Source organism: Metopolophium dirhodum, chromosome 1 (genome assembly GCF_019925205.1).
Source record: "Metopolophium dirhodum isolate CAU chromosome 1, ASM1992520v1, whole genome shotgun sequence".
In the NCBI taxonomy this organism is placed as follows: domain Eukaryota; kingdom Metazoa; phylum Arthropoda; class Insecta; order Hemiptera; family Aphididae; genus Metopolophium; species Metopolophium dirhodum.
In genome coordinates, this window is record NC_083560.1 from 65,712,470 (window position 1) to 65,729,355 (window position 16,886).

At 32.4% G+C, this 16,886-nt stretch overlaps 1 protein-coding gene across 9 annotated transcripts in view; it reads left to right on the plus strand.

Moving 5' to 3' along the window:
* The window catches only part of LOC132936807 (protein alan shepard), a 126,587-nt gene that overhangs the window by 56,269 nt on the left and 53,432 nt on the right, over nucleotides 1–16,886 (plus strand). For all 9 annotated transcript variants that reach the window (XM_061003582.1, XM_061003578.1, XM_061003581.1 and 6 more), the window contains one exon: nucleotides 13,468–13,746. In XM_061003582.1, coding sequence (XP_060859565.1) covers nucleotides 13,468–13,746 — 279 coding nt within the window. The remainder of the gene's footprint in view (nucleotides 1–13,467; nucleotides 13,747–16,886) is intronic.

The following is a 16,886-nucleotide window of genomic DNA, read 5'->3' on the forward strand; positions in this document are numbered from 1 at the left end:
TGTCACGCGTGCACAAAACACGTATTATAATAATAGGTAGGTAGGTGGGTACACTAACGCTTTAATTTTTATCAAAACGTCAGTGCAGTATAGGTACGTTTCTATCATTTCTACGTGCGTTATTCAAACGATTGTCGAGGAGTATACCTTAGCTACTTGTGCTGGTTGTTAGGTGGGGATGGGGATGGGGGGGGGGGGTCACTTATCTACACGGTGGTGGTCAGCTTATGCAAATGCGTTCTATATCAATCGCAACGTGTTGTGTGCACCAGTACTGCAGTTATTGTGCCATTGCGGGTCGTCTTATCTTACGAACGGCGATAAACACGCACACATTTGTCGGAACTACTGCTGTATATTGTATATAATTAAATATGTATGTACGACTGCGGTGATTTATTGGGGAGTACAAACAGCCTATTATCCAAGTTTTCGCATTTTTGCGCATTTTATAACTTGAACAAATTATTATTATTTTTTCTGGCACGTATACGATGTTAAATAATTATATGACATATAAAAATATCTTATGTAACACATCGTAAAAAGACAATCGATTTGTGGCAGGTCTATCTTATTTTGTAGAAACCTTAAAACCGATGTTAAATTATTGACTTCGAAAAACAATTCTATCAGAGCCCGATTTGTACATTAAAATTATCATTATTTTGACATTCTTCTAGAATCTTACAAAAACTTAACTTAATTCTTAAAGCATTTCGAAAGAATAACTTTTTTGAAATCCAATTCGTATATATTATATTATGTACATAATGAACGTTCAATATTAAATCTTAATTTCATATCTAGAGAGATGCCGTCCAGTAATAAACCGTGGTAGGTATGTACAATTACACCTAACCCTCTGACATTGTCTTAAAAAGCGTTTAGAAAATTAACATCGCATATTATAAAAGAAACTGGACACATTATATTATATCATAATAATATATTATAGTTGTGTATGTACATTTCTAGATGTACTCAGAAGCTAATAGGAAGGAAAAATACTTAACGGCACTACCCGTAAAACTCGAGTACCTCCATTCACGATAACTGCTTTTAAGTCATATATATATATATACTTATATAAGCAAAATGTTACAAACGCACTACTGTCCTGCGGCTATATAATATAATATTATCATACAGTAATATTTGTTTAATATACTTATACGCACATATACATTTCAAGTATACTGTATATTATACCATTTTATTATCGTGCAGTGCTACATCAGTTCAGTTGACTGTATACGGTGGTTATTGCCACTTATTGGTCGTGTGAGGTGGTGTTTTCTCTCGAGTCTCAATTGGGGGTGTATCGATTTGTCAGTTATAACAATAATATTATATTATATACACAGTAGCGCGTATATATGTATATATAACTGCAGTCCGCAGGGTGTAATTGCCGCGTATAATTTTATAAGGACACTGAAGCGGCCTCGGGTCCTATATATTTGGAGAAAAAAGTAATTTCGACTTGCGCATTTGTTTTGAGCTGCGGCAGTAAATACCGCAAGTATATCTTTCGTATGGTGTTTCGCGTGTACCGTAAGTTGTGTTGTTTGTAATCTTTGTTCGTTTCGTATTATCTTCTCGTGAACAGATCTTAGCGCCGTTTTAGATCAGCAGTTTTTATTTTGATGCATGATATCTGTCTATATAGGTGATGTTTTAAACGCCTAAAGCACTATATTGATTTCCAATATCGGAGCGACAGGAGCCGCGAGAGTGCGTGAGAGAAGAGTGTAAAAACATAATGTATAGAAACTGCAACAATCTGCAACGGTGACTTATCAGCCGAGAACGGTAATATAATATTATGATATTCACCAAGAGTTTGTTTATATATTTGATTTCTTTTTTTAACGGCGTCGGCCGCGCGCGCGGGTCAAAGATTAACGACGAGACCGCTCGCCTCCGCTATTACAATATTATTATTATTATCATAATATAATACCTACGCGCGACGGTGTTTTATAGCCAACATTTTTACCTCGTTGCAAGGTCGCCGCCGCAACCGATGCGTTTCGTGCAACGCGCGCGCGCGCGAGCGAGCGATTGCAAGGTCTCTCGAACAGCATAATAATATATTATACTCAGCTATTCTTGGCCCCCGCCGTTTCCTCCTGCGGTCCGCGGACGTGCAATTTTTTTTCTCCACTTACGGTTCGCCGAGACGTGTGGGTAGGTGGTATCTGGTATAGGTACGTGTTTCCGCATACTCGGCAGCCCATATCCGCGCGGTCGGGCGTCTCGACTTCCGTTCTCGGGACGAGGCGAATCTGTACGGTGCACAGAACTATAATAGTTGTTTATATACCACGTAGGTAAGTATAATATATATAGCCGGTATACTTTGAACCGACAGACCGTGTGGCGTGTACAGTGCAACCGCAAATATTATTAGGCCTGAAATGTTTTCCGTCACTGATTATACCGAGTGACAGGCTATTGGCTAATACTATATTCTTACATATATATGGGTAGAAATATGCACACAATATGCTGAGTGCAGGACGTTCGAAAATGTTTGTTATCGGCATATCCGCGGTGCGATGGTCAATCAATAAATAATAGCTGTGGTATACTATAAAATATATTTAATAGATTTAATTTTTATATTTTTTTATTTATTTCCATTTTGAACACACCTATACTTAATCTATCACCTATTAATGCAATTGATAATTGATCCAATTTATGAAACATTGTTATGTGATACTATGAACTGTTGTTTAATATATTATTATACTAATGAGCAAATCGTTATTGTTAAACGGAATTTGTTTACCGTGCAAATGATTGAATGGTGAAAATTGAGTTATATGAATATATAGGTATACCGTTTAATTGTATGTACCTATATTAATCACTGTAGTCGTGCATGCCAAGAGTGACAAAATTCCTGATAAAATATAACACAGATATTTTGGAGGACCAAGCCCCAACCTAACCCCATCTGATTCCCGCCTTATATACAAGGGTCTGAAACCAAATGTATGTGTAGTACAGAATTCGGGAATTTTAGGGATCGTCGTTAATTGCTTGCGCATGTCGATTATATACAATAGCCGGCCGTGTATTATCATATAAATGTGAATTTTAATCGCGTTGGTATACCCGAGCGTCCGTGCTGTAACAACCTCGATGTTCGAAAGGTAGGTTATCCGAATCTTAATCTTAATCACCGAAACCTCTGTGTACAGTCTAGTTTGGAGGGAGATCTGAACACGAATAGAGTAAACGAATCCCTGTATATTAAAAGCTGCACCTCTGCAGTATATTCTCTTTCCGATTATAATATTTAGAGTGTTCGCGGGGATAATACTTTGCTGATGGTATCCACATAATATATCACTATTATTATTTAATACATGTAATAAAATAAAGTATCAAACGCAATTTTTCAGATTGGTCGATTTTTCCTGATTAAGTATTAAAAACATACAATCGTATACAATATGTATTATACGTTATTTTATTATACTCACTGGGATTTTTATTTCACACATTGATATATTTTATTTATTTTACATCGCGCAACGTTTGTATATACATTTTATATTGATTTATAGTCATATTGTACGATGTCCATATATATATATATATATATTAATACAAACATTGTTCGAAACATTTTTATAGTGAACGGAGCCACATTTGATAAAACCATTTTAGTATACGTTCTCGGTATTTTTTTTTTTTATAAAATGATTTTCAATAAACTTTTTTTCTTTTTTTATTCGCCCACTTATTCGTCTGATGGATTAATTTTCCATTGGCCCGTTTTCGGGGGACCGTTTTCTCGTGCCCGTCAGATTAATTTTCTCTGGCCATTTTTTTTTCCGGGACTGCATTTTTTCCGTTGGGTCATTATTACCGATTACCCCTCAGGCGTAGTCACGTCGAATGCGAATTTAATTTCCCCGTCACGGTAGTCATCATTAATAACACACACACGCGTATGCAATTTAAGTCCGTCGGTGCATATACCATATATGTACGATACAATAAAGTTAAGTGCGAATGAGCAGAGTCCGGTATATATTTCAGTGACGATATCGGACAAACGCGCGCGCTACAGCGACTCGCCCAAAAACGATTATCTCTCCGTCGCACATACAAAACATAAAACATTATAATAGTATTACTATATTATCGCCGTCGTCGCCTATTTGGCACCAGCGCGACGACACGAACCGCGAGATACATACAGTCCAGGACGTTTATTTTTTCAATATCGTTCACTATTGAATTCAACGCCACTGCCGTAATACTGTTATTATTATTGCGTGTGGTTATATTTATAAGTTAATATATTATGTATAATATAATAATAATATAAAAGTTTATTCTTAAAGAATGATATCGACTGGTCAGTGAGAATATAAGCGTATAATAAATATTATAAGACATATTTATTGTTATAAAAATATTGACTTTACCCTTCGAGACTGAATGTGAATATATTATTATTATTATTATTAAAAACATCATCATTGTCCGTGTATCGATTATTCGATGAAATTCTGTAGTTGTCATTATGTTGTATTTGTATAGGAAACGCACAACAATGCCGTTGATGTCGTCTCTGCCGCGCGCACTCTGCACCCTCTCAAAATGTTCTATAGATAAAATCGCATTACGATCAAATATTATGACGTGACTCTCACCGTGATTTTACAACCGTGTATAGTACATTATAGATATGTTTTTGGCATTCGATAAAATATGTTACATTTCAAATTACCCAAGTATAATAATATTATGTGATATGAGGTGGTTGAGTTTTATTTATTTGCCTTGCATCGTATTAATCCGTATCGAAAGCGCAGCAATGCCGTAAGCGTGTGCATTTCAATAGAAAATTCAATCAGTTTTTGTGAAACTGCGTCGTACAAATTAGTCTAATGTGATTTATATTGTATGAAAACGTTTTTATAGGTGGGTACTACGTTACATTTTTTTAAATCTATCGATATGGTTGGTTTCTGCGTTTCAGTGTATTTTAGTAAGTATCTATAGTTATTATGGGCACTGTATAGGCAGGTCTTATACTAAGGATTAGGGATTTTTCACTTCTATACTCCAGTGTAGAATGTTGACATCTGATAAACTGATATGTACAAGGATAGGGTGTTATAGATATTTTATGATATTCAAGATAGAATCAGGTGAGACATCAGACAGTTGGAATTGAAAATAACATAATTTATATTATATTCTTAACTGTCCTTATCCATCAATTCAATTGCAGTTTTGGTATTTTCAATGGTTCGACGATTTGAGCTCTATAGTCTATACTCGCCGTTAAAGGATATTAAGCCTGGTGCATACCTATAATTGAGGACGTTTCTTCCCTGCTGTTTTGTCCCCATCAAAATACTGAGCTTACAGACTTTCTTCTCCGGAAATTATTACGAATTTAAGATAGGAAATTTAGTCTTCGGCACCGTGGGTGGCATTATATCCATCATAGGACGCTTGGTCCCTAGTTTTTAAATTCTCATATTCATTAATTTCTTAAAAATAATAATCTTTAAAATTTTAAAATCAATAAAATAAAAATAAAAATTGTTTACAACAATTACTATATTTACTATATAATACAAAATATAGAATTCAGGTACAAATAATTAAAAGTTAAACAACTATCGTCTCACAAATTCACACTTAATTATTAACAATTATTCATTTACGTCAACTATTTTTTTTAAATAGGACATCTGAAATATCACCATCATTATTATAAACTCAATTCTATACAGTAGGTATAATATTTAATTTTCTTTGTTTTAGAATTAATTGTTATTGGCACTTTTGTTATTTAATTTTTTATTTTGTCCCGATGAAACAATGAACTGATATCGAATTGATTTCCAAAATTTGTATTATTTTCTTACTGTTTATATGTAATTAAAAAAATTAATTAGTACAAATAATGATTTTAAAAAACGGGGGGGGGGGGGGAGGGTGAGGCAAATGTTCTACTGCAATCAAAATACGCTAGCTGGGACCAGACGTTTATACGGCTAATCACTACCGGGGATCAAAAATCCTATTTTAATATATTTTTCGGGAACAAAACGTCCTTGATTCACCTAGGTAATTGAACTTTTTTTTATGTCGTACTCGTGTCGAATAATAATAATGTGCGTATTACCTACCTACGGTTTTCGCGCGTAGTCCGAGTCGGTATTGTACATTATTACGTATAGGTAGGTTACGTTTGTTTAAATCGCCATTACGCGACTGTATACAAAATTATATTATAATAACTTCGGGCGATACAGTAGCAGTATTATAATAGTAGTAGTTATAATACATTGTATATTATGATAATGTTTTGAGCCGGGTGTAATACAAAATCGGTTGCGGCGGCGTCGGCGGTGGCACGCTAATGTTCGATATCACATTTCACGTCCTAAATACGTTCTTATCTTCGGTCCGCCGTGTGTGTAATGTTAAAATGATGTTATATTAATGGTGTGTATAAATGTTCACGTCGTGAGTGTGTGCGAGACTGGTTGACAAAAAAAAAAAAAAGAATGATGGTCTGTATCACATAGTGGCATTCTGGCCCTGTCCGGGCTACGCCCTCGTCGATTTCGTTCTTATCTAAAAAAAAAAAACATAACTCTAACAATGTATGTATAGTATATTATGTTCGTATAATAAAATTTTATTATAATCTCCTAACCGTCGCCGGATAATACGGAATTGGTAGGTCCCTTTTAAATTTTAATCCTCATTGTGATTCCTTCAGTGAATTTCCGCTAACGCTACAAGAACGGTCGCGCGTTTTGATAGTCGTTAATTTTTTTTTCTCTTGTCGCCATCTTATATATAGTATTATTAAATTACATCCTTCAGACTACAGTTACGTGACGACCCGTTCCTTTGGTGAGTTCTTTTTATTATCATATTATTATTATTATTACGAAGAAGTCGGTCTTTGAGCGCATTATAAAGTAAAGGTTATTCCTGCATACTATACACTGTATACGTGCATTTTTTAATATTTTCGTTGAATATCTTTGCGGCGATAATACGATTTTATAATGACTATAGTACGTGGATTACAAACACTCAATGTATTTATTATAATATATATAATAGGTGTATAATATTGTACTTCGCCGCGAGTCATTACGCACCACCGTTTTATTATCCGTATCTATTATATATTTTTTCGTTGTTATTTTTTTTTTTGTTAACATCGTTTTTTTATTTTTTATATAATATTCAAGAAATTAAAATCACAACCGACCCGCGATCGCTGAGCACGACCACGAAATCGTCACAGGCTGTATACAGTCGCAGATATTGTCAAAAATAATATTTTCACCTGCTAATATTATTATTTTTCATAATTTAATCATTAATTTATATTTTATGCCTTGGCCCCTATATACCTAATGTGCATTTAATCATACAAAATATAAGTACAGTTTGTAGTAGCCAATAGATACTAAGCAAACTGCCGTGCACTGTATGGTACCACATAATGTATTTTGACCATGTTATGAATCAGTGATTTTTCAGTCAGAAGAGCTATACAATTGAAAATGCACTTTTTTTTTTAGATTTTTGTATTTGAAGTCACGTATAGCCGTCGTAGGTCGTAGGTAATACCGTCAAAACGTTGGTCCCAATAACAATTATAGTATTTGTAATGTGCTTCAGCGCAGTGAAAATATTATTCACCATTCGCATTTTTTTAAAGTACAAACTGAGTGAGTCATTGTCGTCACGCGCGTACCACCGTACTTATAATATGTACGTACGGCACATTCGAATGTGCAAAATGTGTGCGCGCGCTTATTACAACAATAATTATTGTACCTACCTCTCTATTAATATTATACATAATAATCATAATAATAATATATACCGTACAACGTATTATACTGCTGCGCCAGCTCTAACTGCAGAAGTGCAGACGTGCTCGGCGGAAGGGGATATACGTGCGATATTATATTTTATAATCGTTTATATTTTTTTTTCCGCAGTCCGGAACCGTATGCGTATCCGGTTGAACTCTGATTTGTATTATATATAATATATATTACATAATAATATTATTTTATATACTTCTTTCTTATATATTCGCGTATGATATATCCGCCCGGCGGTAAGAGACGGCCCCGACTATATCCATTTATATATATCGCATACAAGTTTTTGCGGTGAAATGTGCGGCAGTGAGAATATATACTGCAATACACGTGTAAACGCATGTGTGCGCATTTATATACATGAGAAATAAAAAAAAAAGGCGGATTAGATTATTATTTCTTTTCCTCTTTCTTGTTTGTTCATTTACGTTCGAAACTACATATTATAGGAGCTATAGTAGGTAAGACCGTACGGTTTTTTTTTTTCATCGAGCACCGTAATTTTATACTATAGCGAAGTATATTGTTGCTGCAACGTTTATATAACTCATCATCAATCCCCCCCCCCTAGTATGTCGGGATAATAAGTGTTAATTACACTAATGAGAATACTAAAAAGAAATTGTTATTTAACGGTGTTGGCGTGTACCTCTACTCCGTATTATAATGGTATAATACGGGTACCAGCCATAGTCCAGTAAGTACTTATCATATTATGAACTTCATTATTTTCGTTCCCCGTTAAATTGATGGATTTAATAATAATTTAATAACTGCCTTGGGCGGGAAAGATATATTAATTTATTCGTATTATATTAATTATAATGTCAGAATACAGTGGAAAAGGCCTGGATGTTCGCTCTACACTTTTGTCGGTACCTATAATATAATACTATATACGTGGGTATACTGTACGCATGTATATATGCTAATTTTAAATGGAACAGTTGTTCAAATATATGACAAGTAGGTACACCACGCACTGAGCTTGAAACTAGAGTTTTTCAATTATCGTGGACACGGTGTGTGTTTACTGAAAAAAAATTATACATTAGTGGGTTTTGAAATAGGTAGGTATATACTGCAAAGAGCGAATTTACAAAGATTTGTCCAATGTTTACAACTATTGTTAATCGTATCGGCCTGTTCGATTACGATTACTACATTGATATTCTATATGTAATAGGTAACTAAAACTAAAAAAATCAATTAAACATACCTATTTAATTTAAGGTGCGGTTCATTTGAGTTTTTTGTGGTGTATACATTCGTATCTGTTCGAACATCGAAATCTTTTATTTTTGTTTGTTCTAAATACAATATTATACTTATCTGTACACGGACTATAATGTAATATAGATGTAAAGCACTGTGTATTAGATTATCAGTAAAATAATACACGGTTAACCTTCGTTTGTACTTTATTCTGTTTATCACGATGTGATCGCACGAAGTACCTACAACCCCCGCGGCTAATCTCGATGCGTCTATTATCCGTAAAGCCCTTTCTCTGGTGATATTCCATGTCGATAACGTTGCGTGACATGGTCGTCGGAAGTCAAAGGACGTCATCGGTATATATGGTTGTAAATGTGTCAAATATGCGTAAGGAGTCCTCTTTGTGATGATGACACAATATTGCATTTCGCATTATTATAATCATAATACATTTATATTATATATATTATAAAGCTATACCCATGCGGTTAATACAATTTTAAACCCTTTTATTATTATAATAATATAGTGTCATCGGCATGCTATTTCCTATAATCGTCTATACAACAGTATCGATTTCTCGCAAAAGTCTGGTTTGAAACACATTTCATGTGACATCGACCAACCACGTTTGAAAGAATAAACTTTCGGCGGTTAGAAACTGAAAAGATTTCGCGATTGCGTTGAACGAGTTGTGCGACTTGTGAGTAGCGGGTAATTGACTTTGTGAACTGCGTGTTCAGAGGAAGTTATTGTCACACGTTTGCCCCGAAACGGATATAATACGTTGTCTTATAAAATCCAAATATATATATAAATATATTTATTAGAGTGCTAGTTGCAGAGTTAACTGTATAGGGTGTTCTCGGAATAAACAGCAGAGAGGCGTCTGTTTGTTTCCTGCAACGGTCTGGAACGTATAAAATATGTTCAAAACGTCGTGGTTTTTGTCCATACACATTCTATACAAGCCATTTCGTTTGATCATATCGTTCAGGAACATGTGTGTTCAAAACGTTTCCGTCGAAATCCCAGTTGATATAAAAATGATTTTCTATAATAATAATATTATTAAGTGATTGTTCTGGAATGAATATTGGTGGTAGGGTTCATACAAATTACATAATATGGACTATTTGTTAGTTTAGTTCGAATTTCGTAAAAAGTATAATGGTATAAATAATAGTTGTATACACTGTTGGAAATTTTTTAATTTAACATAAGTAAGTACAACCGCACTGGTTACGCCTTTTTAATAATATTTAAATGCAAACTACGCGCATAATATATTTTGATGACATTTCATGACGTCTACCCAATGACCCACATTCGCACTCACTATACACATATGCGTATACTTATAGTATTGTTACCATAACTGTAGAGCGTATTAACAAAAACCGAGCAAAAACAACTACCTACTATATTATAAGTCCATACATATATATATATATATATAACTTCTAAAAACGGCACAATTGTCATTTTTGTCATAATGACGTGACATGGCGAATCCTACATTTGGCTTCCAAGTCATCCAATTAAAACATTTTTAATTCTATTTATTATTTTCGTACATAAAACCTATATGTTAACTATAGACCTAACAGGTATAAATAAGTAAGTATAATATAAGTGTATACTTAAATATAACTATACTTATAAGTGTCACGTTTGTCTCCAAACTTCCAAATTAAATTTTGTTTATATGTTATGTTCGTTACATACATATTGAATACACGAAGGTACATTAATATACCTATGTATAATATTATGCACTAACAAAAAAAAAATTAATTATATTTTCAATTTCTCTCTTTTTGAACGGTTTTAAATTGCTATTTGTTCGATTTATTTTTTAAACTTAAGATTATGTAGGAATGCCTTTTTTGAAGAAGTTGCAGAATAAATTATTTCAGTTAACTGCTTGGTATAACCTATTAGATATTGGATTTATAATGTAGGCTTACAAAAATATCAAATTATATTATTTGGTTTCCGCCCCTAATGTTCCTAATGTCATTTAAATTACACGTTTTTTTAAATCCTGGGTTTCAACTTGCATTGAATAGTTTTAACTTTTCTATAACTTACATTTTTGTGACTACAGCATATTTTAATAGTTATTTAACTGGTTTTATTGATAAAGCATTACTATTGTTGCCGTAATGTCAGTGACGCATTGGTATTCCGGAAAATTCCATCCATCGCCTGCATGTATCACAAATTCATAACTATAATGTGATTACTTTAATTTGACTAATTTAAGATAGTATATAGGTCATAAGGACATGCATTCAAATATTAAATTAATAGCAATTATTGTTGTATTTGTATTTCCATTGAGTACTCTTGTTTACCATAAAAAAACGACAAATTATGAAGTTATAATATTAGAAGGAGAATCAATTAAAAATGTCTTATTTTAAGCTCGTAACATTTAATAATATAAAATATAAATCGATTAAAATACTATCGCTATTTCTGATATTCTACATTTTTAAATGCTACATGACATTTTATATGTAAATAATGAATTAAAAACTGATTATTCAGTACATTATATTATTAATATGGAGTTATGTAATGATGTTATATTAAGAAATGTTTGAATACAATAAATTTAAAAAAAAAAAAACCTAAAATATAACTATTCTTTTCTACATTTCTAATTTGTGTGGTTTATTCGGTTAACAGATATCATCAATTTACGTCATTATTTTCGCGCAACTAATAATAATATATTATTTACATATTATATTTTAGGGAACATTATCATATAGTTATATTTGTGCTAACTGCTGATTGTTAATTTTATAAACTCTGTGTCGCCGTGGTCTTAAAAAGTCATCTTCTTTGTGCAAAGCCATATGTAATTTCCTTATCATAAAAAACTTATGTATAATAATTTATTTATATTTATTTCATTTCTCCTCTTTTATTCGTTAGAAATATGTATTTATTATGGCTATTTGTACATTGTGTAATTCTATGTACCTACTTAGTTAACTTCAGATAATCAGATGCATTATTATTACATTGAATGTATATAAATAATTGTATTATTTATTAAGTTATTAGTATTCAAAGTTATATTCATAGAATTAATTATAAGATTTCTTACAATTGTACAATTTTTTTCCGAGCTCTTGTGGAAAGCATAACTATTTTGAATGTATATAAAATAACTTTTCATCTGAAGTTTGTATCAATGTTATATCAAGTGTGCTACGAATATGAAAACAATTATTCTGAACATTTCAATTGATACAATCATAAAATATTTGGTTCTTCATAAGCTATGCAAAAAATATCAATAATAACATTATTCCTTTCATAAAACTAGTGAAATATTTTTTATAAGTACCTATACTATAAAAACAGTTTTTTTATAACATTGCCGGGTATCATGAAATATTGGCCTTATACTTAAACAGTATATTATAATAACAAGCGAATATTCAAATGATGTTAAACGGTGAAGTTCATTATACCGGAATCTTCAACACTACTTCCAAGACGCTTCCCAATACAACGTCCTGATTACCCCTAGAAAATAGATTTAAAAGCTTTTCACTGTGTACATAAATTAATGGAGCTGCGGCTGTGACGTTCTTCATTTCAATTTCCAGTCAATATTGACTCAATTACAGTATAAACTACCTGTGAATGTTCTATGTATTGCAAATAAGAAAATTCAAATTAGTTATACACGATCAGTGGAGCACACTGTTAGAAATGCACAACAATAATTTTATTAAATATTATGTATATATTCCTGGGTAATACTTATTGTTATTTGTGTTTTCGTGTTTGGCGATCTAAATGGCTATTCCGCGTTAATAAAACGTATTCCATTACCACGTTCGTTTAAACCTTTAATATTATATTTTTCACAAAAAAAGATAATTTTGTCATACATTCCACTATCTCTGTCGGGAGTAAAAAACAATATTATATAATATGTATTTGTACAATTAAAACAAATTTGGTCTGGGGAAGTTTTCATGTCCGGAAATCGCGCATATCCTAATGTCATCGACCTTGATCACAGGCCGGAAGTGTATATATATATAGTATATATATACTGTATGCGGTCGTGTGTGTGTTGTGATGTGTGCGTGGCTTATCGCAAGAACAATATTCGTTCGCATTTATTTATAATGACTCATTGTAATAACATATCATATACGTTTATACTTTAAACTCTCCAAAAAATTAATGTAAAAAAAAAGACGTGCATGCTCGGTACACGATAGCTCTCGCAGATTAATAATAATTTTATGAAAATAATAGTACCTAGTATTAATGTTTTGGTCGGCTTTTGTTTTATTTGTTTCAGCGCGCGCAGTTGGGTTGCGGTTACAACACTACCGGCGGTAACCAAGGTTTGACCAACACGACCTTTGGTGGCAAATCGGGCACGGTACCTGGCCATCACAGTGGTCCGCCCGGTATGACCGGCAACTATGCTAGTGGCGCCCCTACACAGTACCATCACAGAGCGACGGCCGGCTGGAACTCGGCGCCCTTACCTGCCCAACAGTATCGATACGGAACCGGTCCAGTAACGCAGACCACCATGTCGCCGTACACGTCCTACAACCCCAATCCGACCACTGTGAGTATTTTTCGCTTTGTTGTTTTATTAAGTTTTTTTTATTTTATCGAACGCGAAACAGTTTTATACAAATTCTGATAACTATAATTATGTAGGCATCAATATATTATATAGACTATATTTTATACGATTGTAGAAAACAAGTCGTATTGTGGGTAGGATATTTACAATTTTTTTTCAGTACTATTACGCTCGTCTGGTGTTGGTAAAATACCCATTTTAGATTTTTAGCGTTTTATTATTATACCTATATAATGTAGTCCGAAGTCTGTTAAAAACATTTTTTTTTTTATAATGCACTGCTTGACCGTATCATTATTTTAAGTTGAACATTTTATCTGATGATTTTAATTGTACGCTCTTCAGGTTGTAAAATGTTGCTTAGCATACTTAGACTTTTAAGTTTATCGACTATTAATTAGAATGATATATAAGACATACGCATGTAAATATATTGGTCTCGCGCTTATTGTTAAACAGCTTATCTAAAGAGAGGATTGTCTTTATTTTAAGTATAACTTATTCTAACATTAAAAAAATATGTTATCAGTTACCGCCTACTTCAGTTATAATTTATAGTTATTAGTACCCAAGGACAAGTCCAGTGTTAATAAGTTGAAACCGAGCTCATAATGCATAAGAATTTCATGGTTTGCGTGGGATTAAAAAAAAAAAATGTTGAGGTTGGTTAGTGTCAATGGCATTTTTATTTTTCATCAGTTTTATTATAATAAATATTTCGCAGTTCGCTAATTATTCGAATAAATTATATATAATATTAAATATCGTATACTATAAACAAGTCTTCTTATAAATAGGAATAGAAAAAGAATTAAGTCACACTATTTTATTGCGTTATAGCTGCAGTAAAATATTTATTTTTTCAACAAATGCCTTCAACAATTATATACCTACTTCAAATTCTCAAACAATACTCAGTGCACTCTAAAAAAAATTGCTGCCCACTTGTATTTCGCATGTAATCATATTATATTGGCAGACGAATTTGCGCAAAACCAAACAGTATTTGTTTATTATTATTATTATTATTATTATTATTATTATTATTATTTTTACCACTTTATGTACAGCATGTTGAAGTGTATTTCATCACTCACCATAGTATAATCCATTTCTAACGTTTATTTTCCACCGTTCCATTGCAATACTTGCATAAAAAGATTATTATATAAAGTTGAGTCCCACTACTTTTTTTTTTTTAATGTATATTTTTGTCTATATACTAAAGTGCCGCGATAAGAAGATAAACGATCACGAGTCTAGCGAGTCGTATCTGAGACGAAAATGCACGTATAAGATGCACTGCTAAACTTTGTAGGACGGCAAGGAAAATTATTTCACTAAAAGACCATAGAATATTAGATTGCTAGCAGCGCGCTCCTACTATATTGTGCGTACTGAAAAGTTATTCGAAACGCGAATGGAATTGTGACGATAAAACATAAAACCGTCGCTGTTTATGAAGATCTGAAATCGCCCATTAAAAGCAATCCTCACGTCCGATGTGTGTAAAAATTATTTTGCATATTCATTTGAATAATTTATTGTAAAATTTACGATGTGCCGTCGCGCCATTACAGTGCCAAGGCGATGGTATACTTTATACATGTAAACATATACATATTATGTAATATGTACAGCGTTGTATTCTTCTTTGGCGTTTTTCGACATTTGTTTCGCGAGTGTATTTTTTTTCATTATACTCATTAAGTACACGTTTTATTTCTCTCAGACGAATTTGCTCTCCATCACAAATATATTGAAACGTATTTTATATTTTTTACAACTTTGGATGAAAATCGTGAAAACCCCAGGGCTTATATCAGATACCATAGTATAATGTATACCAGTTTATGAGATTCGTAGGGTCTTCCAAATTGTGTGTGTTAAAAATGGCGGGGATCACGTAAGAATCAACATAATCCTTTCCATTTTATCACGCGAAATTTGGAAGACCCTGTATGAATATTTTATGTGTGAGTGTGTATTAGTATTAATAGTAGTAGTACCTAAATGAGACAAACGATGAATACTCATTGCAAAATTATCAATTTTCGGGTTGTGTTTGCTGGTATTGATGTGTATGTATGTATATCTTTTTCATTTCAACATACTGAAATTACACCGAGCTGCAGCGTCAACCGTGACATAAATTTAAAATGGCTTTTGTCCAAAGCCTTTGTTTAAAAATTCGGCCTTGAGCTTTTTTTTCCCTCTACAACTCGAACCCAATGATGTCATTAAATAAAGCGTGTAGGTTCAGTATATATAGCTACTACATAAAATGCAACTGCAGTTTAAGCTTTAATTGCATTTTTTCCTTCTATTTTGAATGAATTATAAGCCCAAGGTTGACGGCTTTTAAACATATCGCCCTCCTCTCCCAACTAGATACTTTAACCCCTCTATACTTTTTCTCTAAACTTCAATTACCTCTATTCTTATTTGTCGTTACACATCGTTTCACGTTCACAACTTTAATTTGCAATGCTACTTTGATGTACATTCATTTAGGTTCCATGTTATAAATATAATACGCCATTCCTTCATTGCGTTGAGTATTTTTTCAAATTTGTTATTTTCGCATTTTGAACATATCAATCAATGTTATGAATGCACAAAAAAATTCAATTCTTGTTTACAAATTACCAATAAAAATGCGTTTATATATAATTTTCGAGACTAATTTTTCTAACCTTCAAAAGCAATAAAACTGGTTAACTAAAGGACGTACTAGGATTTTCAACTCTCGCCTTTTCGCCTCTGTTAATTTTTAGATTTTAATATTTTATATTCACGTTTAAGATAAATGACACGTGTTCTATTCATTCAGCTTACTATTAATTGTACAATAAATTAATGTATTTAATGTATTAAATCCCCGATTAAATCGATCGGTAAATCAATGAATGCTATTTTCGTATTATTGTCCTATAGTAATTAGTAAATAATTTGTAAATTATTAGTTTTGGCACGTACTATAATTTATATTTCCCGTTTCTATCTGTTTAAAATAAGTTTATATAATACTAGCTAGTAAGTAGAAGATTAAACGTGCTTATTATTACCATGTTATTCGTATCATATAATATTATTATTAGAAATATTTTTTAATTTTT